At 40.7% G+C, this 25,585-nt stretch overlaps 1 protein-coding gene across 5 annotated transcripts in view; it reads left to right on the top strand.

Annotated features, from left to right (window-relative positions):
• The window catches only part of Yaf2 (YY1 associated factor 2), a 136,818-nt gene extending 111,233 nt beyond the window's left edge, over positions 1-25,585 (top strand). For 3 of the 5 annotated variants that reach the window (XM_045152912.1, XM_045152913.1, XM_045152916.1), the window contains exons 4-5: positions 22,124-22,276; positions 23,038-25,585. In XM_045152912.1, the coding sequence (XP_045008847.1) occupies positions 22,124-22,276; positions 23,038-23,275 (391 nt within the window). In that variant the 3' untranslated portion in view covers positions 23,276-25,585. The remainder of the gene's footprint in view (positions 1-22,123; positions 22,277-23,037) is intronic. The other 2 variants (XM_045152914.1, XM_045152917.1) reach the window with 1 other exon arrangement.

Here is a 25,585-nt window from a genome sequence, read left to right as displayed (position 1 = left end):
TATATGGGTATGGACCTTAAGAGAAATGCTGCCAGGCGTGGTGGCACATGACTTTGATCCCAGCACTTGGGAGGAAGAGGTAGTAGGATCACCATGAGTCCAAGGCCACCCTGAGACTACATAGTGAATTCCAGGTCAGCCTGAGCTAGAATGAGTGAGACCCTACCTCGAAAAGTCAAAAGAGAGAGGGGGGGGGAGGGAGGGAGAGAGAGAGAGAGAGAGAAATGCTTACTGGGCACTTTGGTGAACGCATAGTATCACATTTAGCCAGACACCAGCAGACATTACACTCCTAGGGCTCATGACTATCCCTGTTGTAGGTTTTCAGTATCAGGAATGTATTCCCTCCCATAGAGTGGGCCTGCAGTCAAATTAGAGGGTGGTTGGTTTCCCCCATAACAGTCATGCCACTATTGCACCTGTTGGCTCATTTGGCCTGGCTCGGCAAATTTAAGGCTTGCAGTGTCCACTGTTGGGTATCTTCCCTGGTGACTTCTCTCTCTCCAATTGAACTGCATGCAGTGTGGCCTCATATTCACAGTGATTCTCCTACCTTTGCTTCCTGTAGGTTAAATTTGTGAAAAATAACTTACTAGTTCTTCAGCATCAAATCCAAGCTCTAGGCTCCTTAATTCCATCAGAACTCTTCATAGTTTGACACCATCTTGCCTTCAGCTTTATCTTTCCCTAAAATCTCAGTCTCCACTTCTTAAAGATTTTCTGGAAATACTTTGAGAGTTCCTTCAATCTTTCTGACATGTTAGCTTTCATCTTCCTATTTACTCTGCTCTGGTTGTCCTTCTTTTTAACCTTGTTGAAGATCTGTATATGCCTGAAGTGCTAGATTAAGAATCTCTTTATCCATCTATTTCCATATTTCAAATAAATAAATACAAGTATTAAAAAAAGAATAGGCCAGGTGTGGTGGTGCATGCCTTTAATCAGAGCACTTAGAAGGCAGAGGTGGGAGGATCACTGTGAGGTTGAGGCCAGCCTGAGACTACATAGTGAGATTCAGGTCAGCCTGTGCTAGAGTGAAACCCTACCTCGGGGGATTGGGGGTGGGGAATCATCTTTTTAGGAAAGCTTCTTTGAAATATTTCCTTTCCACTTTGATTTCCAGGTACAGAAATGTCATTTTCCTGTTTCTACATTTCATATATTTTTTAAAATATTTTATTTATTTATTTGAGAGTGACAGAGACAGAGAGAAAGACAGAGGGAGAGAGAGAGAATGGGCACGCCAGGGCTTCCAGCCTCTGCAAACGAACTCCAGACGCGTGCATCTGGCTAACGTGGGACCAGGGGAACCGAGCCTTGAACCGGGGTCCTTAGGCTTCACAGGCGAGCGCTTAACCGCTAAGCCATGTCTCCAGCCCTACATTTCATATTTAATCAACAAATACTTGAGAATATATTATATTCAGAATCATTACTGGTTTTCTCATGTCTGTTTCTCCTAATAAATTGAGGTTCCATGATGTTAGGAACTTCTTGAATTTAGCGTGGTGACTTGTATGTTGACATTTATTTTCTTTTTAATTTATTTACTTATTTATTCAGAGACTGTATGTTCTTGTTGCCAAAACAAACCTCCATCTAAAAGCAACCTGATGGGAGGAACGTTTTTTTTTTTTGGGCTTACAGTCTCAAGTGAAAGCTTTATGATAGCAGGGAAAGTATGGTAGAACAGAGGTTGGACATCACCTCTGCCACAGCAAGTAAAACCAGCAACAAGAGACTTGAACTGAGTTCTGGCAAGGGGGAGCTGCTTAAAAGCCTGCCCCCAGCAACACATGTCCTCCAGCAAGGCTCCACCTGCCAAATTGTCACCAGTTAGGGACCAGACATATAGAACTCAAGTTTATGAGCGACATCTGATTTAAACTGCCACAAAGAGTATGAAATATGTAGAGATGAGACAGAGAAATAATGGGTGCACCAGGGCCTCTTGCCATTGAAAATGAGCTCCAAGGGTATGCACCATTTTGTGTGTCTGGCTTTATGTGGGTACTAGAGAGTCAAACAGAATGGTAGGCCTTACAGGCAAGTACTCTTAAACCATTGAGCAATCTCCCCAGTCAAGAAGATTCAAATTGACTTCTGAGGACTAAGAATGTGGCTCAGTAGTAGAATGCTTGCCTGGCATGCATGGTGTGTAGGCCCTGGGTTCAATTTCCAGTACCACCAAAAGAATAAATAAAAAAGGATTGGAAAATGGGACCTTACTAAAATTGAATTGTGATCTCAAACTTTGATTTTATTATTTTCAAACACAGTAAGTAAAATTGTACATGTTCCATGATGTTTTATTTTAAAAATAAATATTGACAGTTTAGAAAAATACTAAAACAAGCATGAAAATTAAATGATTTAGAAACCCAGAAACAATTACAGCCTAAAACACACTTGAGCACTGTGTTAATTCTGTCAACTTTCACTAGCTCTATTCTTATTCCTCTTCCCTTCCCCACTTTCTTATATTAGAAACTACTAACTTCTCATAGATTTGGTAAACAGATTTGTGATTTATTTCTGTGTAACAGATGTCCCAGAACATTTATTTTCTTGGCTTCTGTAAGTTAGGAATTTGGGAGAAGCTTAGCTCTAGATCTCCCATTAGCTTACATTTAAGATGACAGCTGAAGCTAGTTGTGGTGGTACCTACCTCTAATCCTGCTACTCAGGGACTTCAAGTTCTAGAAACATAGCTGGCCCCTGTAGGAAACATCTGCTGTGTCATCTTGGGGCTTTTCTTTACAAGATGGCCACTCACACAGGCTATTGGTTACCAGATATCTTAATTCCTTGCCATTTCCCTAGCTCTTTTTGTTTTTTACTTAGGCAGGGTGTCACTCTAGCCCAGGCTGACCTGGAACTCACTCTGTAGTCAGTCCCAGTCTGCCCTCAGATATATGGTGATCCTACTTCTGCCTCCTGAATGCTGGGATTAAAGGCACAGATGAGTGAACATGCCAAAGGTGTGAAGCACAAGCTGGGCCAGCTGTATTGCCATGTTAAGAGAAAGGGTACCAAACAGGGCATAGTGGCTCATGCCTTTAGTCCCAGCACTTGGGAGACTCAGGTAGGATCTCTGTGAATTCTGAGTTCAAGGCCACCCTGAGACTATATCATGAATTCCAGGTCAGCTTGGGCTAGAGTAAGACCCTACCTCAGAAAGAAAGAGAGAGAGAGAGAGAGAGAGAGAGAGAGAGAGAGAGAGAGAGAGAGAGAGAAAGAAGGAAGAGAGGGAAGGAGGGAGGAGAGGAGGGAGGGAGAGAAAGAAAAAAACAAAAGAGGGGGGAGGGAGGGAGGAAGGCTAACAAATATTTACAATGACCTCATGCAAAGCATGCCATTTGTCTATGCTGAAGGTGCTATAATGTGATGGAGGATTGGGAGGCAAATGTGGACTGAATCAGTTCCTTAACTTTTGTAGAATATATAAGGATTCAACTGACCAGAATTTTAGGTATATCAAAGAAGACATCCTCCTCTTTGGATACCACATTTTATATAATGGAGCATGGCATTTCAATACCTGGAGTAATAAAGGCGTAAGTGCATGCACTTTCTGTTGTTTGACACAACAGTTTTCACTTTGCGTGGGGGTCATCAGTCTAGCCTTCTCTAGGCCCACACGCTATAGTCTATAGGCTATAGTCAGTGTTGTGGCTGGGGTTGTAGCCATTTCAACAGTCCAGAAGGAAGGAGTTAGCCACGTGTATGATAGTGGATGCCTATAATGCCAGCACTTAGAAGATGAGGTAGGAGGATCCAGAATTCAAGGTCAGCTTGGGCTATGTAGTAAGTTTCAGGCTAGCCTGGGAGACAGACTCTTTTTCAAAATACAAACCAATAATAATAATACCAACAAAGAAAACAAAACAGAGCAAACAAAAACTCTTAAATAAACAGAAACCACCCCCAAACTAGAAGAATTCTTTCAGGTTTCTTTAGGTGCCTGGTGACAGGCCTCAGCTGCATGTTGAGGTTGGACCAAGAAGCTCAGTTCCTCATTCAGTTGTTGTCCAGGAGCTTCTCCTACTTCTTTTTTTTTTTTTTTGGTTTTTCAAGGTAGGGTCTCACTCTGGTCCAGGCTGACCTGGAATTCACTATGTAGTCTCAGGGTGACCTTGAACTCATGGCGATCCTCCTACCTCTGCCTCCCGAGTGCTGGGATTAAAGGCGTGCGCCAGCACACCCGGCTCTCCTACTTCTTCATTACCTGGCCTGCTTGATAGGGGCGCTCACAAGGCAGCAGAAAGTGAGTGAGGTGGATGCTCCAGTTGTTAGTAGCCCCTTTGGAGGTGATGTCCACTCACTTTGTTGCATTGTTTGTTCGAAGTGCCTGACAAGTTAAAGCTCACTCCTGAGAGGGCAAGGGCACAAATACCAGGGAGCATGGACTGCTGCAATCCAATTCTTTTTTTCTTTTTTTCTCCAGGCAGGGTCTCATCTAGCCCAGTGAGTTCTGTAGAACTCAATCTGTAATTCCAGGCTGGCCTCGAACTCACAGTAATCCTTCTACCTCTGTCTCTTGAGTGTTGGGATTAAAGGCATGTGCTGTGCAAACCAGCTTTGGAAGACTGCAATAAAAGAAATTTTCATGAATGATTAAATACATGAAACAAAAGAAACCAGGAAAAATACCTTAACCTGGGTTGGAGAGATGGCTCAGTGGTTAAGGCACTTGCCTGAAAAGCCAAAGGATTCAGGTTTGATTTCCCAGTGCCCACGTTAGTCAGATGCACAAGGTGGCTCTTGTGTCTGGAGTTTGTTTGCAGTGGCTAGAGGCCCTGGTGTGCCCATTGTCTCCTCCCCACCCTCTCTGTCTCTCAGATAAGTGAAATAGTTAAATATTTTAAAATGTTTTATACTTGCTGGGTGTGGTGGTACATGCCTTTAATCCCACCACTCAGGAGGCAGAGGTAGGAGGATAGCTGTGAGTTTGAGGCCACCCTGAGACTATATAGTGAATTCCAGATCACCTGGGCTATAGCGAGACCCTACCTCAAAAGAAAAGAAAAAAAAAAAGCTTTATTCTGGTAAATTCCCCATAAAAAATACAGGTTTTATTTATGGAAATTAAACCATGAAAGGGAAAAATGAATGGCATCATGGATCTTCTTCCCCTTGAATCTGTAAGCCAAAATAAACCTTTTTGTCCCACAAGCTGCTCTTGCTCAGGTGATTTATGCCAGCAATGAAAACCTGACTTGCAACACTGTGTGTAGCAAGGGAAGAGGGTTAATTTGGAAGAGAGGAAGAACCTGTTTGTGATGTTCAGTTTAGCTCTCAGCTTGGCTAGATTAAGTGATACCTGGAAACTTGGTAAAGTCTACCTATTATGGGCTGGAGAAATGGCTTAGCGGTTAAGCGCTTGCCTGTGAAGCCTAAGGACCTGGGTTCAAGGCTTGATTCCCCAGGACCCACGTTAGCCAGATGCACAAGGGGGCACACTCGTCTGGAGTTCGTTTGCAGTGGCTGGAGGCCCTGGCGCGCCCATTGTCGCTCTATCTGCCTCTTTCTCTCTCTGTCACTCTCAAATAAATAAATAAAAATAATAAAAACAAAAAAATAAATAAAGTATACTAATTATTATTTTGCGTATGTGCATGTGTGATGTATGTGCGTGTGTGATGTATGTGCATGTGTGTGTATGGGTGTGTGCATGTGTATAGGCCGAAGTAGATATTGAGTGTGTCTTCCTTGGGCTGGAGAGATAGCTTAGCGGTTAAACACTTGCCTATGAAGCCTAAGGACCCTGGTTTAAGGCTCGATTCCCCAGGACCCACGTTAGCCAGCTGCACAAGGGGGCGCACGTGTCTGGAGTTCGTTTGCAGTGGCTGGAGGCCCTGGCGCGCCCATTCTGTCTTTCTCCCTCTGCCTCTTTCTCTCTCTGGTCTGTCGCTATTAATTAAATAAATAAAAATCAACAAACATTAAAAAATATTTAGTTTTTTTTTTTTTTAAAAAAAAAAAAAACCTTTTTAGGGCTGGAGAGATAGCTTAGCAGTTAAAGCACTTGCCTGAAAAACTAAAGTACCCAGGTTTGATTCCCCAGGACCCATGTAAGTCAGATGCACAAGGTAGTGCATGCATCTAATTTGTTTGTAGCAGTTGGAGTCCCTGGTGTACTTCTTCTCTCTCTCTCTGTCTCTATCAAACAAATAAAGTATTAAAACTTTTTAATGACAGTTTCATACACACACACACACACACACACACACACACACACACACACACAATATAGTTTGATTGTAATCCCCTTTCATTACTTTCTTTTGTTTTACTTCCCTCATCCTCCCTTCTTTTCAACTAGTCCCTCTCTCTTTTTTTTTTTTCAAGGTAGTGTCTCACACTAGCCCAGGCTGACCTGGAATTCACCATGCAGTCTCAGGGTGGCCTTGAACTCATTGTGATCTTCCTACCTCTGCCTCCCAAGTGCTGGTAGTCCCTCTTCTTTTTATTTTTGAGTGTGTGTATAGAGTATGTGTGGTTTGGTGTGTGCTGTGTGGTACACATGTATGCAGATGAGCATGAGTTGTGCACCTGCATGTGTAAGCTAGAGAAGGACTTAGATGCCCTTCTCTTTTGCTGTTTTGTGGATTTCTTTGAGGTGGAATGTGGTGATTTGACTGTATGTCCCCTATACACTCAGGTGTTTTATTAAGCTTGTAAGTTGGCTCTCCAGCCACCTGGCTGGAGATGTCACTGGGATCCTGGTGTCCTACCCAGAGGTGTGTTTGGAGGTGGATGTGAATTCCAGTCCAAAGGCATGCAAAGAGGTCTGAGCTGGGGGTGGGGGTGGGGTGGAGAAGGGATCATGCTTATTGCTTTTTGTATGTGCTGATAGTGGTGGTTTCGTTCTCTGCTTGGATTTATGAATGGGAGCCCACTTTTTTTTTTTTTTTTTTTAACCATTGATGGAACTTCCCCTGGGTTCTGTAAGCTTAAAATAGATCCTGTTCCTCCCATAAAACTATGTGTGGTTGTAGGCTTATCTTGGCATTTTGGAACTACTACATGGGGACTCTCCCTCAATGCAGAGCCGCCACTTTTACCTCAGTGAGTCCTTGGACTGGGGTTACAGATGTGTGTGGCATGGGTTCTGGGGGAATTGAGCTTGAGTCTCAGGCCTCCCAGACCCTCATGGTTAAGTGCAAGTGCTGGTGCTGTTAGGTGTTAAGCCATCTCCTTTACCCCCTTCTGTTTTTATGTCTTCTTATTTACTTGTTTTTGTTGCCCTCCTTATCCATGATGGAATGTTGATGGGCCCAATATTGTGCACGTGTTGTGTAGGTAATAAAGGCAGCTGCGAGAGCACAAATGTAGCAGCCAATTCATGTCCAAAAGATGACATTTCAGAGTACTTCTCATCCTTGGCTGTTTTCTTTGTTATCACTATATATGCAGCAAAGGAACATGTTTTGAGAGGGCAGAATTATTTTAAAAAAAAAAGAACAACTGAACATTCAGAAAAGAAGGGCTGGCTGATTCAGTAGACACTTACTGGATGCCTGTCTATCTATGAGTTTGGTACCAATATTTTTTTTAACTATTTTTTGTTCATTTTTATTTATTTATTTGAGAGTGACAAAGAGAAAGAGAGGCAGATAGAGAGGGAGAATGGGCACGCCAGGGCTTCCAGCCACTGTAAACAAACTCCAGATGTGTGTGCCCCCTTGTACATCTGGCTAACGTGGGTCCTGGGGAATCGAGCCTTGAACGGGGGTCCTTAGGCTTCATAGGCAAATGCTTAACCACTAAGCCATCTCCCCAGCCTGGTAGCAATATTTTAAAAATGAAAAGACATTCTCCTTTAGGAACTTGAATAAAATTTATAGTATTATTGAGATAGGATCTTGCTGTGTAGATCAGATGGATTCAGATTCACTTTGTAGCCCAGGCTGGCTTCAAAGTGATGGTCTTCCTACCACGTGCTGGGATTACAGGTATATGCCACTACACCTGGTTGGCTGCCTGGCTAGCTTGCTTGATTAATGGATCGGTCAAAACGATATAAAATTTAGCATCTTAATCATTTTAAGTATGTGAGGGGTTTTGTTTGTTTGTTTGTTTATTTTCAAGGTGCAGTCTTACTGATCTGGAACTCGCTGTGTAATTCCAGGCTGGTCTCAAACTCATAGCAATCCTCCTGTCTCTGCCTCTTGAATGCTGGGATTAAAGGCATGTGACACCACACCTGCCAAGTATGTGGGGTTTTTTTAGTTTGTTTTTTGTTTTCTTTGAGGTAGGGTTTCACTCTAGCCCAGGCTGACCTGGATCTCACTATGTAGTCTCAGGGTGTCCTCGAACTCATTGTGCTCTTCCTACCTCTGCCTCTCAAGTGCTGGGATTAAAGGCATGTACTGCCACACCTGGCTAATATGTAGTATTTTATAATAGAAAAGTCACTACTGTGTTAGCTGCTTTTTGCTGTGTCAAAATATTTACCGAAAGCAACTTAAGGAAGCATTCATTTTGACTCACAGTTTGAGAATATAGACCAGTAAGTGGGAAAGTTATGGTTGTGAGAGAGACTCTAGTTGCAGCAGGAGCATCACATCATGTTCGCCAGCCAGGAAGCAAAGAGAGATGAATGCTGGTGCTCACTTTGCTTTTGCCTTTGTCCCTTTTTATCACTCAGGACCCTAGCAATGGGATGCTACCACCCAATTCAGGGTGAGCCTTTCTCTATTAACCCTCTGTGGAAATAACCTCAAAGACACATGAGAGGTATATCTCCTAGGTGTTTCAAAAGGCTAGAGAAATCATATTACATTTGACTAGTAGTACATAGGAAAAGAATGACCAAAAAAAAAAAAAAAAAAAAATCTTAGAAGGCATGTCTGTTATCCAAGTAACTAAAGAATTTTGGGAACCAGAATGGCATGATGGTCATACTGTTGCTTGGTTGCTTTAAGGAATGATAGATAACCTTGTTTGGGGTGTGTCTCCATGGTAGTGCACTTGTCTGGCATGCATGAAGCCCTGAGTTCAACCCCTGCCCCTGAAGACAAAATGTTCAAATAAAAAATCCTCAAAATATTATTATTCTTGCGATAGGCAGTAATTTGGTATAGCAGTTAGTTACCTTCTTGTTGGTGGAACAAAATACCTTATGCAGGGCTGGAGAGATGGCTTAACAGTTAAGGCACTTGCCTGTGAAGTCTGAGGGCTCAGGTTTGATTCTCCAGGTCCCACATAAGCCAGATACAAAAGATGGCGCATGTGTCTGGAGTTTGCTTGCAGTGTGGAGGCGCTCCCATTCTCTCTCTCTCCTCTCTGTCTGTAATAAATAAATAAATAATAAAACACCATAAATCTTGGGGACTAGGGAAATGGCTTGCGGTTACCATGTTTGCCTGTGAAGCCTAAGGACCCAGGTTTGATTCCCCTGGACCCATGTAAGCCAGATGCACAAGGGGGCACATGTGTGTGGAGTTTGTATGCAGTGGCTATAGGCCCTACATGCCCAGTCTCACTTTCTCTATATCTGTCTCTTTCTCTGTCTTAAATAAATAAATAAAATGTTAAAAAAAACATAAATATTTTAAAAAATTCCTTATGCAAAGCAGCTTATGGGAGAAAAAGATTTATTTCAGGCTTACCATTTTGAGGGGAAGATTCATCATGGTGTAGTGGAGAAGCTAGCTCACCTCATCATATATCCATATGCAGGGGGAGAGGGAAGGAAGGAGGGAGAAGCAAGAACAAGGTAGCTCTATACTCCAGTTGGCTGGGATTCACAAACCCCAGTGTCCACCCCCAGCAACATACCTTCTTCCAACAAGGCTCCACCTACAAATGCTCCACCAGCTGGGCATTAAGTAGGAAGCTTAGGGACAAACACCTGAGTCTATTTGGGACATTTTATATTACAACACCACATTCTTGGTTGACATACCCCAGGATTTGCAACATATGATTGAAACCCTTGCCACAGGATGTATTCCATCCATCTAAACTCACTACAGGCTCTGCTTTAACCTATATAAATACAAACCTCTCAAATCTTATTTTGGGGCTAGGGAAGTGGTTCAGTGGATCACAGTGCAAGCTTGACAACCTCAGTTTGGCCCCCATGAACCAATGTAAGTTGGACATGATAGTGCGAGCATCTGTAATGCCAGTGTAAGTTGTTTATCTTGGTTCTTAACTTATTCTTCCATCCTTTTATTCATGGCCTCATTAAGTTTGTTGAATATACTTGCCATTCCTTCATCTTGGGGTTCTAAGGCTGGAGTTTCCTTTAGGTTTGCAATGGAGTTTCCGTTATGGGGCATAAGTGACCTAGGTGGGGATATTTTGGCTTGGTGTCTTACGTTCTTTGTTTTCCATTGGGGCTTGCCTATCTTGAGGTCATTGCCTTGTTTTGCCAGAACTGTGGCAATTAGTATCTCTTGTGGAATATGCATTGGTTGCCTTGTTCAGGTTTAGTCAGGATAGAAGTGAGAAGATTCACAGCTTTTGATCAGGTGCTCTTGAGCCTGACTGTATCTTTCTTGTGTATTCACTCTCCTGGGAATTATAGTATAGCTCTGCAGTGCCTGGCCAACTCAGTGATCAAGAAAGGTCCTGTTGACTCAATGGTAGTTGCTTCCTGGTCTTTGGTAGTGGGCTTGGCTATATCAACTGGTGGGAGGCAGGGTGAGGCTACAGCAGGGATCCTACTTGGGAATTTGAATCTCAGTCATGAATGGTGCTCATGGAGTTTGGGTTTGAGATGATTGCAGATAGATCCCTGCTTGTGAGCCTGCCATAACATGTCTTGTGTGGGGATCTGTTGGTTCTCAGCCCATCTCACCGAGGAACAAAAAGCCAGGGCCTACTCTTTGCTGCACTTGTGCGTGCAGGGTCTCAGCCACCCTACACCAGCCACAGGGGATCCTGGGGCCCAGGCTTACCCACCCTGCATGTGGCTGTGTCCTTGGCCCCTCCACACCAGTAGCAAGGGAACCAGGAGCCAAAGAACAGGGAGGCAGGGAACTAGTAGCCCGGGCTTACTTATGCTGCTGCAAAGGGCACAGGCTCCCAGCAGCCCCACACCAGCTGCCAGGGAACTGGGAGCCATGGAACTTTACTTTATTTTTAAATTGGCCTCAGTTGTAGTTTATTTTAATTGCATGTGGGTGTATATGATGTGTGTATGGGCAGGAATACATATCACAGCACATGGGTGGAGGTCTAACAACCTTAGTGTTTTTCCTCTTTTTCAACTTTTTGCTTATGACACGGTCTCCCTTGTTTTGTCACTTCGCGTTTGCCAGTCAACAGGCTACAGTTTTCTAGATTCACCTGGGTTGCTTTAGGCATATTGAGATTATAGATACATATGCCACTTTATGTCTGACTTTATGTGGGTGCTGTGGAATTGAACTTGGGCCAGTAGGCTGCAAACAAACACCTTTAACTACTGAGCCATCAGCCCATCCCCAAATCCAGTTTTAATTTCTTGTGATCAGCTCCATTTATAAAGATCGTTATTTTGTTTTATTCTTTAAGGTCAAGAACAAGGAGAAAATTCACAACTTATAATTATTGTAAGGTGTATTTTTTTTTTTTTTTTTTTGGTCTTTAATGTCTAGTATATGTGATCTTGGTAATTTTAGTTTTCCTATGTCTTAGACTAGCTTGATATTTAATTTTTGAATTATTTCATCTTTACTCATTGGTTTCTGCCAACTACATTAAAAAACAATTGAAATAACACAAACAGGGCTAGGGGATGGCTTAGTAGTTAAGGCGCTTGCCTGCAAAGCCAAAGGACCCAGGTTTGATTCCCCAGGAACCACATAAGCCAGATGCCCAAGTTGGCACATGTATCTGGAGTTTGTTTGCAGCAGCTGGAGGCCCTGGCATGCACATTCATTCTCTCTCTCTCTCTCTCTGTCAAATGAGTGAATAAAAACAAAAGAAATATTTTAAAAAATAACATAAACAGGTTCGGGAAGATAATCTCGTTGGTTAAAGGTGCTTGCAAGGCCTGTTGGCCTGAGTTTGATTCCCCAGTGCCCACATAAAGCCAGATGCATAAAGTGTTGCATGTACCTGGAGTTGTTTTGCAGTGGCTGAAGGTCCTGATGTGCCCATTCTGTCTGCTCACAAATTAGATAGATAACTGAATACATTAAAAAAAAAAATACACTGCTCCCAGCATGGCTCAGAGAATTTTGTGGAAGAGGGGTTGGAAAGATTGTGAGAGCCACAAGTTGGGACATTTTGCAGAGATATTGCCTGCCCCCCCCCCCAAGAATGCATGACCCACATTCCCATGGGGTTGGCCTGCATCCCCAATGAGGAAGGCCTCTTTACAAAAGGGGTAGGGAGGAGGGAAATGATGATGTCAACATCTGTTGTTTATATACTAATTATGTCCATATCAAATAAAAATTAAAAAGTAAAAAAGAACCTATAGAAAAACCAAAAACAGTAAGATGATGGTGTCAGTTAGGATGATGTAGTAGTGAGCTAATTCATCACTGTGATATTGTTTTCCAGGAAGTATGAAAGAAGACTAGAGTCAATGTGGTGGTTGTAGTCTTTTGCTCCCCAACTTTTAGAATATTTTTTTCTTTTGAATGCTTTATTAGATTTGAAGCTTTATTTTATTTATTTACTTATTTGACAGAGAGAGAGAGAATGGGCACACCAGGGCCTCCAGCCACTGCAAACAAACTCCAGATGCATGCACCCCCTTGTGCATCTGGCTGATGTGGCTCCTGGGGAATTGAACCAGGGTCCTTTCCATTGGTTTTGCAGGCAAATGCCTTAACCGCTAAGCCATCCCTCCAGCCCTTTTTTTTTTTTTTTTTTTTTTTGAGATAAGGTCTCACTAGTGTAGGCTGACCTAGAACTCACTTTGTAGCCCCAGGCTAGCTTCTAACTCACAGCAACTATGTAGTCTCAGGGGTGGCCTCCAACTCACAGTGATCCTCTTACCTCTGCCTCCCAAGTGCTAGGATTAAAAGGCATGTGTCACCACACCCGACTAAAGTTCTTGATCATAATAAAAATCAGTTTTTCAGGCTGGGGAGATGGCTTAGTGGTTAAGGCACTTGCCTGCAAAGCCTAAAAACGTAATGTTCGAATCTCTAGGTCCCACATAGCCAGACGCACAGCGATGCAAGTGTGCAGTGTTACATATGTACACAAGGTGATACACACGTCTGGAGTTCATTTGCAGTGGCTGAAGGCCCTGGTGCTCTCATTCTCACTGCCCCCCACCATCTCTTTCTATCTTTCTCTCTCTCAAAAAAAATCACTTTTTCATTATTTCCACATGATGAAAGAGAATAAAACAGACAAAGAAGCTGCTTGACGTTTGCTAAGTTAGTTGGGAGATGAATACAGATATTGAGAACAGCACCTGAGATACGAATGATACTGAGATTAACTTTCTGAAGGAAATCTCAGACTGTGAATCTTCAAATCATAATCTGGAACCATTTTTTTCCCTCATACTCATGAATTGATAAGTAAACAATACATTTCCAAGGACAAAAGCAAAAAAAGTATACATGGTTTCTATGTAAATAGTCAATTAATACATAGGGTTGTTTTGTGTGTGTGGTGCTGGACATCAAAATCCTAAGGTCTTGTGCATGCTAGACAAGCACTCTACCACTGAGCTACATGCCCATCACTATTTATGCAAGAGTAAGTATTATGACAAACAGATGCTCTAACAAAGTCACAGTTCCTAAGGATGTGTGTTGTCCCACACCCTGAATCCTGTCAACTGGGAGGCTAAGATTTCTGGTCTGTACAGGGTTCCAAGTCAGCTTGTGACCGAGTGAGACCCTTCCCCAACAAATGACAGAAGAGGAAACAAAGGCACTATAAATTAGGAAGCAACAAATGACAAGTCCAAAATATAGCTTATTTAGGAATGGCAAGTCCAACCATCCATTAGATTTAACATATAATTTACCCTGACAAGGAAGTTGCAATTAGCACTTCCAATTCAAGCCTATATACCAGGCTTATTTGGTATGTACTGACCTGGTGTACCCCAGTTATCTTTTGGGATGACTTTGGTCTCAATTATGCCGCGCTCCTGTTTGGGTCCCTCTTTGCTGTGCTGTGGGCTCAAGTAGGCTGTCTGGATCGCTGGAACACTGCTCTAATTGCCTGTGCGGGGTGCTGTGTAGGTGAGCTCCCCTCCCCTGGTCTCTGGTGCTCTCTGGCGCTTGCGCTGGCAGTGGGAGAGGGGAGGCCATGGATGGTGGCTGAAGTTCTCCTGCTGGTGCTTGAGATCCTCTTCCTCAGCCCCTGTTGGTCCCTGCCATCCTCCCTTCATGTTTCTTGAGTTTGTGAGGAGGCCAGTGTGAGGGAGAATCCCCTCACCTGGCTTTTCCTCTGGCTCAGGCAGAGCCTGGTGGCTGTGGCCAGGCCGACTTGGTGCTGCCACTGCTGGGAGCTGCTTCTCCCTGCTTCTGTGGGCTCTAGATGCTCTAGGTCTCTCCTACTTCTCTGCTGTGGTTGATAATTTATGATACACCTTCACTTTTTAGTAGAAGACTGCGTTTTGCTAGGGTTTTTTTGTTTGTTTGTTTGGTTTTTTTTGTGGCTTTTTCTTCCCTAGGCTGCTTTGGCATGGTTCCTAAGCTGACATCTTAACCGGAAGTCCCATTCCTATTTTAGTTGTTGCTTTTGTTTTGTTTTTAAGAAGATTGTACAGCCCAGCTTTCTATTTGAGGGATAAAGGGAAAGGAGTAGGTAGCCCAGTGCCAAGTTGGATGTGTTCAAGAACAGAAAAAATTTTATCATGAAATAGTTTTCAATAAGAACTTGGACCATTTTGTTTTATTAAGGAAATACAGTTATTCTTTAATTGTCTGCATTTGGCTCAAAATTTTTCTTGATTCATTGAGCTATAGTTGTGGGTTTGTGTGCTTTGTGGCCCTGCTCTGCAGAAAGCAGTAGACAATCAAGAATTCTAGGAGCAGCCGGGTTTGGTGGTACACGCCTTTAATCCCAGCACTCGGGAGGCAGAGGTAGGAGGATCGCCATGAGTTCAAGGCCACCCTGAGACTACAGAGTTAATTCCAGGTCAGCCTGGACCACAGTGAGACCCTACCTCAAAAAACAAAACAAACAAACAAACAAACAAAAGAATTCTAGGAGTACTAATGCTGCCAGTCACAGAATGGGAGTGTAATGTGGAGGCTTTCTTGAGGGCTTTTTTTTGTTGTTCTACTTAAAGACTAGAATCAAGCTTACATGTAAACTATTGGTAATTTTAAATTTCTTTTTTTTTTTTTAATTTATTTATTTGAGAGCGACAGACACAGAGAGAAAGACAGATAGAGGGAGAGAGAGGGAATGGGCGCGCCAGGGCTACCAGCCTCTGCAAACGAACTCCAGACGCGTGCGCCCCCTTGTGCATCTGGCTAACGTGGGACCTGGGGAACCGAGCCTTGAACCGGGGTCCTTAGGCTTCACAGGCAAGCGCTTAACTGCTAAGCCATCTCTCCAGCCCAAATTTCTTTTTTTTTTTGTTATTCAGTGTAAAACTGACTAATTTGAAAAAATGAGGTTATTAAAAAATAAAGATTTAGGAACTGTTTGAAAAAAAGTTTTTCTCTTGACATATTACATAACCAGATAGTTGCTAATGGTGTATTTGTATACCTCTTCTAAAATGAAGGTGTTGGGTAATTTTGGAGGAAAGAAAATGGCTGCTCTGTCTTTTTTTGTTGTTTTTGTTTTTCCATTTTAAAAATCGATTTGCAAGCAGAGAGGGGGTGGTAATGAGAATGGCATGCCAGGGCATGCGCTGCTTTGTGCATCTGGCTTTTCATGGGTACCGGAACTCAGGTGGTAAGCAAATGTCTTAACTGCTGAGCCATCTCTCCAGCCCATGGCTACTCTGTCTTTACAATTTAAAAAGGCTCTCAGTAGTAAAAAGATTGATGAGGCAAGTGTAGGAAGAAAACTTTTTCTTGTATTACAATAAATCAATAGACCCAAGAAATTTTCTATAGTCTGTTTTGGCTACATATGAAGGACACATAGAGATGGATCCCTTGTACCAAGTCCCAGACCAGAAATGAACAGAGGACCACCCAAATAAAAATTAAAAAGGAGAGTCTTTATTAAGCTGGTCAGTGTCTGTCTCCTCACAGCAAGGAGGAGAGCTGCCCTGTTCTAGTTTTACAGTGAGTTTTTAAAGGCAAAAACCATATTCCTTTACAAAGACCTACCCCCTCACTCTTCAATCATCTCCCTCTCCCCTTATCTTTTGGAAGAGCAAGCAAGCATGATTTACAAAAGCAAAATTTGGGCAGAGCACCAAATAAGGATGAGACCAAACACCAGATGAAGCTATATGGAATACTAGGCCACCTTGACCTCAGGGCGAGATTAACATCAGATGACTTTATTATAATCATGCCCTCAGGCTAGTAGTTATTGCTCTGTGTTAATCATATGGCTCCTGGAGAATGTCAAGATGGCTGAGTGGCCTAAGATGGCTTCCCTTAGGTCTGTTCACCAGAGGTTGTTACACCCCTGAATTTGTAAATATATTTCATAAATTACAGCGGCATTCATTACTGTATAGATGATAATATGCAGTTGGGCTTATGCAGCATAGTACTTACTTAACAGCTAAAGAGCACAGAACTTTCACATTATTAAAAGTATTCTTAGGGCTGGAGAGGTGGCTTAGCGGTTAAGTGCTTGCCTGTGAAGCCTAAGGACACCGGTTCAAGGGTTGATTCCCCAGGACCCATGTTAGCCAGATGCACAAGGGGGCACACGTGTCTGGAGTTTGTTTGCAGTGGCTGGAGGCCCTGGCGTGCCCGTTCTCTCTCTCTCTCTCTCTCTGCCTCTTTCAAATAAATAAATAAAAATAATTTTTTTAAAAAAAATATAAAGTATTCTTAGTCTGGAGAGATGGATCAGTGGTTAAGGCGCTTGCCTGCAAAGCCTAATGGCCCAGGTTTGATTCCCCCAATGACCATATAAAGCCAGATGCACAAATTGGCACATGAATCTGGAGTTACTTTACACCAACTGGATACCCTGGGGTGCCTGGTCTCTCTCTGTCTCTCTTCTCTTTCTCACTGGCAAATAAATAAATAAATATTTAAAAAAATAGTCTTTTAGCCAGGCATGGTGGTTCGCACCTTTAATCCCAGCACTTGGGAGGCAGAGATAGGAGGATCACTGTGAGTTTGGGGCCACCCTGAGACTATGTAGTGAATTAATTGCAGGTCGCCCTGAGCTTGAGTGAGACCCTTCCTCAAAAAAAAAAAATAATAATAATAATACTCATTTAGAATCATGAATGATGAATTCCTGGACATAGAAAGATATACTGTGAGGGTGCTGGGCATGGTGGCGCACGCCTTTAATCCCTGCATTCGGGAGCCAGAGGTAGGAGGATCGCCGTGAGTTCGAGGCCACCCTGAGACTACATAGTGAATTCCAGGTCAGCCTGAGCCAGAGTGACACCCTACCTCAAAAAACCAAAAAAAAAAAAAAAAAAAAAGAAAGAAAGAAAGAAAGAAAGAAAGACAGACAGACTATGAGGATGTCGTTTAGTTGGTAGAGTACGGTGTAACATATACAGAGCTGTGGGTTTGATCCCCAGGGCTACATAATATACTAGGCATGATGGTGCACACTTGTATTCCCAGGTGAATCAGCAGTTCAAGGTCCTAACAAGCTCAAGGTCGATTTAAGATACATAAGATTCTTTTCAGTGCTATAGTAGTCATTGGACAGTGATGGACAAAGCTAATATTTCATTGTAATATTTATAGTTTAGAAGAGGAAGCAATAAAATAAACATTACATCTTCCTCCCTAACAGCCTCCCATGTTTCTTTCTTAAATTTTCTACATAGCTCTTACCAATATTGAAGATTCTTTCAGTGAGCCTGTTGCTGCTGTTTTTTTGGTCAGACTGGCTGACCAGGGAGCCCCAGAGATTCTCTGGTCCTTGAACGGTTACAGATGTGTGGCCATGCCCAGCTGTTTACTTGGGTGCTGGGGAAACTCAGGGTGAATCAGGTCCTCTTAATCTCTCATATCTTTGCATGATAGAGCTCTTAACCTAAGCCCAGCTCCAAGTTTTTGTTCTATCTTTGTTTGATCCCACTGTCTTAGTCTGCTTGGGTCACTGTAACAGAATACCAAAGAAATGCCATACAGTGAGTATTTTAGCATAATAGAAATTATTTGTCACGGTTTTAAATTTTTTTACTTATTTGCATGTGTGTGGTTGTGTGTGTATATGGGCATGCCAGGCCTCTTGCCACTTCAAACAAACACCAAACAAACCATGCACTTGTGCCTCTTTTTGTGTCTTCTTTATGTGGATGGCTTGAGACTTGAACCAGAGTTGCAGGCTTTGTACGCAAGTACCTTTATCCTCTGAACCATCTTCCCCACCTATTTCTTACAGGTTTAAAGGCTGAAAAAGTCTAGGATGCTGGTGGAGGTAGTGTCTAATGAGTGGTTACTTTCTGGTTCAGACATGCTTTCCTTGCTGTCTTCAGGTGGTAGAAGGGCAGAGCAGCTCTCTAAGAGAGCTTCTTTTGTGAGGGCTGTAATACCACTTATAAGGGCCTTGACCTCAGAATCTAATAACTCACTGCTGCCTGATTCTACCATGTTGGGGATTAGTTTTCAGTACAAGGATTTTGGGGAACACAAACATTCAGCTCATAATTCTTGACCATAGTGCCTTGGCTACATATGTTTTGAGAAGTGGCAGGGGCACATCCAGGTAGTGTCACGTGTCCTTGACTCTGTGTCTCCAGACTGCATTTAATCCACTGCTACTTTATTTTAGGCATTATTATTACTATTTTGTATTTTTGTTTTGTCTTTGTAGTAGCTTCTTAACAATTTCCCTATCTGTAGTACCTTTCTACTTCAGGCTGTTGTCAGTACTTTCTTGTCAAGTTGAAGTCCAACTTTCTTCTCTGACTTCCTGTCACATAAGAGTAAGTCATACTATTTATGCTTTCATTCTTGGGTACTTTCCTATCTATCTATCTTTCCTATCTGTCTAGCCTTTCTTTTTCATTTCTGCTTTCTATCTCAAGATTTATGTACTAGATATATTACATTTAAGTTTCTTTTTAGTGTTTAAGTTTCTTTTTACTTGGAGACTAGCCATGGGTAAGTTACTGAATCAGAAACTTTGGGGGTAGGGCTTAAACAAGCTGAGCAAGGCTTTCAGAGGATTCTGATGGTTCTTCAATATAGGAGCTACTGCCTTAGTACTTTTCTTGTTTGAATTCATCTTCTTAATAAGTCTATTCATTAATTAGTCCCGTCAATATCACTTTTATTTGTGCAACTCTTGCTTGTTTGTTTGTTTCAGATAGAGAATGGGCATGCCAGGGTTTCCTGCCACTGCAAACAAACTCCTGGCACATTTGCCACTTTGTGTATCTGGTTTTATGTGGGTACTGGGGACTAGAACTTTGGCCATCAAGCTTTATAAGCAAATACCTTTCACCACTGAGCCATCTCTTCAGCCTTTAAAAAATTTTCAAAGAGAGAGGGAGGGACATAGAGAGAGAAGGGATACACCAGGGCCTCCTGCCTCTGCAAAAACACTCCAGATGCATATGCTACTTGATGCATCTGGGTTTATGTGGGTATTGGGGAATCAAAACCAGGCTTTTCAGGCTTTGAAGGCAAGAAAGACACTTTGACATGATAGCTGAGTCATCTTTCCAGCTGTTGTGTAACTTAAAATTTTTTTTTTTGTTTTATTTATTTGAGGGGTGTGGAGAGTGGGCATGCCAGAGCCTCCAGCAGCTGCAAACAAACTCCAGATGCATGTGCCACCTTGTGCTTATGTATATGAATTATGCGAGTCTTTTGGCTTTGCAGGCAAGCACCTTAACCACTAAGCCGTTTCTCCAGCCCCCTCCTTGTGTAACTCTTAACCTAGCTAAATCTCTAAACCTGATTTATTTTTAATTTAATTTGAGAGAAAGAGGAAGAGAGGGGGATAGGGAATGAATATGGGCTCACCAGAGCCTCTAGCCACTGCAAAAAAACTCCAGATGCATATGCCACCTTGTGTATCTGGCTTACATGGGTATTGGGGAATACACCCCTTAGGCTTTACAGGCAAACACCTTAACTGCTAAGCCATCTCTCCAGCCCTCTAACCCTGATTTCTGATAAGTCTATTTATTGTAATTATTATTTGTACACAAGGGGAGGTTAGAGGATAAACATGGGTGTCAGTGCTCACATTCCATCTTTTTATTTTTTTTTTAATTTGAAGCAGGGTTTCTTGTTTGCCATTGTGTGTGCCATGCTACCTGTCCTGCAAGCTTTTCAGGGATTCTCCTATCTCCTCTCCCATCTCCATCTGTCAAAGTGCTAGGATTGCAGGTACTTCTGCTGCCACATCTGGTTTTATGTGGGTTCTAGGGATACAAACTCAGGGCCTCACATGGGCACAGCAAGTGCTTACCCAATGAGCCTTCTCCCCTGTCCCTTTAAAATTATTTATTGGACATCTGTCTTAGTATCCTTCCAGTACTTGATACTGCAGCTACTCTAAACAAAGTTCATGATTCATTATTTCCTGAGACCTGTTTTATATGCTGCTTCCTTATTTCCTCCTAGCCTCAAAGCTTTGAATGCTTGATTATGCAATATTTTCTCATTATTTCCTGTTTCCTTTTGCTATATAGGAAGAAAACACCAGAATACTCCATTAAAAATAGGATAAAGAGTTTTCTAGGTTATAAAGTTGCCACTGTTTATAGGCCACCTGCTAAAATATATTTTTATCTTAACCCTTATTTCTTCCTTCTGCCCTCCCTACTTACTTTTCTTTCTCTCTTAGGAACTTAAGAGACTGTTTTACTCTTAATCTTGACCTCAGCTGCCCATTTTCTGTCATAAAGCTGGGTGAAGGAGTCCTTACCCTGAGCTGATAGGGTGATGGCTTGTGCTAGTAAGTACCAAAGGATAAACAGGAAGCTGGGTAACACTTAAGGTATCCCACAATAAGTCCTGCAGTACTAGGTCCACGCTGACCTGGAACTTAACTCTGTAGGCTAGGCTGCAGTCAAACTCATGACGATCCTCCTAACTCAGCTTCCCAGGTGTTGGGAGTAAAGGCATATGCTATCATGCCCAGCTTTGCCATAGGTTCTTTATACATACTTTGAAAATATGTAAGTCAGTAAATTTGAGAGGACTGAGCAGATCTCCAACGTCAAAAAAGTATACTGAAAGAAAAAAACATAAATAAAAAGACAAAACAAAACGAAAAACGTTCCAGGCGTGGTAGTGCACGCCTTTAATCCCAGCACTTGGGAAGCAGAGGTGGGAGGATCACCATGAGTTGGAGGCCACCCTGAGACTACATAGTTAATTCCAGGTCAGCCTGGACCAGAGTAAGACTACCTCAAAAACAAACAAACAAACAAACAAACAAAAAACCACAAAACATATATGTGTGTGTGTGTGTGTGTGTGTGTGTGTGTGTGTGTGTGTGTGTGTGTGTATGTGTGTATGGTGAGATAGTAACTAGAGACAAAAGGACTTTTAAGGATTTCAGTAATAAGGAGAGAAATGTTTTGATAAGTATTTATTAAGTAAGTAAATTAAAGTTTCGAAAGGCGGGAACAAAGTGCCATCACTACAGATTTCTTTCCATTCTGAGGAGGAGGGAGATCTAAATTGCTATCTCAGGGTTGGCTGCACTACCAATCTACTTTCTGTTTTGCAAGTGCAGAGCACACAGTTCAGCTAGCCTCAGTACCAACAATAAGTTAAAATATACTTGAAAGTGATCCTTCATAGTTAATTTTTTAAATTCAAATTTATTTATATGCATTTCTCTCTATTTTGTTTGATATAGATTTTAAAGTCTCATCTTACTTTATGTACAGTTACATTCTGATGGTTTTACCATGTATCTTGGACTTGAAGTTTTAACTGCTATCCTACTTTGTTCTATTTTTGTTGAACAGGAAAGAAAATTTATATCTTACATTTGAAGAATTTTATACTTGAAAGTCATTATGATATATAATCTATTCTCATAATGAGATACTCGTTCATAAAACATATATTTTAAAATTATAATTAAAAAACCTTTCTTTTTAACATGCACACAGGAAACCTCGACCTGTCTCCCAGTTGGTTGCACAGCAGGTTACTCAGCAGTTTGTGCCCCCTACACAGTCAAAGAAAGAGAAAAAAGATAAAGTAGAAAAAGAAAAAAGTGAAAAGGAAACAACTAGCAAAAAGAACAGTCATAAGAAAACCAGGTAAATTTGAAGAGTGTTTTATGGTCTTTTCAAAGTAATAAAATTAACTATTATTATTTTTTGACTTTGATATATACACAGTGAAAGTAAGCAATTTCATCTCCTTTATTTTAAAGTTCCATGAAAATTTTCTGAGTTTGAAAGTTATATTGGAAATTAAAAAAGGTCACAAGTGTAAGCTTAAAGTATGATACTTTTTCTTTTTTTTTCCCCTAGATTTCTAGAAGACATTTGTGTCTGTGTCCCCCACCCCTACTTTTTTTCCTTTATTAAAGGAGCTACTTGAAATTTGGGAAAGTGGTATTCAAACTGCTGAGTGGATATTTGAATGCTAGCTAGTCAAAATGATCATGAGTCTAGTCATAACAGTCAGTGTGCATCAGTGGAGTAAGATCCTTTCATTTAGCTTAGTGTTTATCAGCTTCCTCTGTGGTGCATCTATTTTTTTTGTTATCCTAAAACAGCTGTTTTAATAAAATCAACAAGCTTTCTGAAAGTTTTAGTTAAAAGTTAAGGCACAGTTAAAAACCCATAAAGTGTAGGCTGTCAGTTTTCTGTCATATGGAAGAGAAGGTTCATGAATGATTTGGTTTGATTAATGTTCATGAGCATTTAGTGATGCTTTTGTAGCTTGTTACACATTACTTGCTTTAAATAGAGATACATTCATTTTGTTACCTTTGCCTAATTGATTATTTAGTATGCTCAGAAATTTGGTAGAGGAAAATCTAGTTTAAAAATTCATAATTTTTTGTGTTTAGGCCAAGATTAAAAAATGTGGATCGGAGTAGTGCTCAACATTTGGAAGTTACCGTTGGAGATTTAACAGTCATTATTACAGACTTTAAGGAGAAAACAAAGTCACCACCTGCATCTAGTGCTGCTTCTGCAGATCAGCACAGTCAGAGCGGCTCTAGCTCTGATAACACAGAAAGGGGGATGTCCAGGTCATCTTCCCCCCGAGGAGAAGCCTCGTCATTGAATGGAGAATCTCATTAAAGATTATTTTCTCCAGTTTCTTAGTCACTTCTGTCCTCCATGCAAATATACAGATTAAGCCAAGAAGTAACCACATTTTCATGACAGACATCTTCATGCACAATCCATAATTTGAGTTTTATGTAAAATAAAAATTTGCCAGGACTCACTAGATTTTATTGCAATCTATGCTTACCAAACATTTCTAGACTTAATATTTGGATTTCTGCATTTAAGTGCCATGAAAATGTGGTTGAATTATTCATTATGCAGTGTTACTGGTAAGTCTATTTTTACTTTTAGGTTAGTGAATTCTAATGCATAATTCTTGAATTCTCTACTATTGGCATGTAACAAGTTTAAATTTTTTTATTACATAGTGCAAGCTGCCTAAATATGTATTATTTGAGAATTGTGAAATAAATAGTTATATGTATACAAGTCAAAGATCAACGTAATCAATTATTGCTGCAACAGGATTTTCTTCATGGTTATCCTCTTAAATGCACCTGCTGGTACTTGGTGTGGCTAAATAGCAAAGTTGTTAATAAAGAATTTGTATGAACTTTGCCAATGTTTTTGACAAGTTTTACTAAATTATTGTTTCTGAGTTATGTTTTATCCATTTTTGCAGTTTTTGTTTGTTTGCTTACTACTCAAAACATTTGTTTATTGTAATGTTTACTAGCAGACTAGTAAACAATAAAACATTGATTATTTGGCTTTTTAATTCAAGTTTAGTGCTATTGTCATTGAACACTGGTATTTCCTGTATTATATAAAACATTAAAATTATAAACATTTGGCAGAAACAGAAAAGAACTTGCCATGTTTTAAAAGCTGCAGTTTTGGGAAAGCTTTAACTTAATGATAGTGTCAATGTTTCCTTGTTCTAAATGTATCCAGGGTCATAGACACATATGAATCTAATATACAAATGGGAGCTGTTGCATAGAACTGGGAAATAACTAAGAATCAGTCAGTTTAATTGGCCACTTACTAAATAAAACAACTGAAAACAGGCATAACTTTCAATTTATGCATTTATCAATATTTTGAAATAAAAATATTTACAGTCCCACTCACTTATGTACAGTTTACCAATAAAATATTTTTATGACTACAGATTTTGCATTTTTGTTTAAAACTAATAAAGTGTGTTATATTGTATTTTAAAATCCATCTTAGAAACCACACAGTACTTACTAAATTCTCTTGTGGTTTTGCTTTCTCTAACCATTTGCTTAGTATATATTCATCTATGGAGACTTCTGAAATGTACATCAACTTAAAGAGATAACATGGCTATAAACTATCACATAAAAGACATCGTGATAACAATTGAAGGAAAAAATAAAACTGTAGACCCTGACATTTGTGATATTTGGTGGCTTCATGTGAAAATGTTTAATTGCAGTACTCTTTAAAGGCACAATGAGTACTGCCTTTTGTAGCATTCTAGTTGTAAAGTACAGTAAAAGTCTGTGATGAAAACATTCACATACCTCATTCTTTAGTGTTGTTAAAAGAAAAATTTAAGTATGTGTTTATTATGAGATACTTTTAATAGAAGACCAACTTGCTGGCTATTTTTTAAAGTATGGTAATTTTGTCTTACTCTATTTTTCATCTTTCACATGTTCTGTGCATTCATTTTTGGGATGGCAGTTAAAATAATTGTAGTAGGGAAATAGTCTAGTTCTTAGGTCAAAATTAGGCTTTTAAGGTATTACATCTTAAAATGATCATATACTTTTGAGATATATTTTAAATTTCTTTTCAACAAAGAAAAATGTGAGAGAAGGTGGGATTTTTATCTGAATAGGGCATACTCATCTTACTATATTGGTGGAAGATACAATGGCATGGAGATTAATAGTGCCTACTGATATCTGTGGTTTGATTCTGCTGTAGAATTTGAATAAGCTTGGACGACAAAATTATTCAAGCTCATATCTGTAAAACAGGGAGGATGATTATGTCAAATTCTTACAGTTGTTGGGAGGATTGAACATCAATCTGTAAAACATTAGCAATGATCTGATATATTCTGCTTGTTCAAATACATGTTAGCCTTTACTGTAATTATAGGTAAAATCCAACTATAAAAATATAATGTATTTTTTTATAACAAAATTCTCTTTATTCTTAGGCACACGCAGAACACATAGTGTCCTTTAACTTACACAGAAAATGGTGTTGCATCACATGTTTGCTCTGGTCCCACAAAGACCCTGCTTCCTACTATTAAAGAACCTAATGGTATTCACTATGATATTGGAGAAATGAACTGAGTTGACCTAGTATAAAATTTTGTTTTCCTTTCATTAA

The sequence above is a fragment of the Jaculus jaculus genome, chromosome 6 (genome assembly GCF_020740685.1).
Source record: "Jaculus jaculus isolate mJacJac1 chromosome 6, mJacJac1.mat.Y.cur, whole genome shotgun sequence".
In the NCBI taxonomy this organism is placed as follows: Eukaryota; Metazoa; Chordata; class Mammalia; order Rodentia; family Dipodidae; genus Jaculus; species Jaculus jaculus.
The sequence above is the reverse complement of the archived record's forward strand: the minus strand, read 5'-3'. Positions and strand labels throughout refer to the sequence as shown.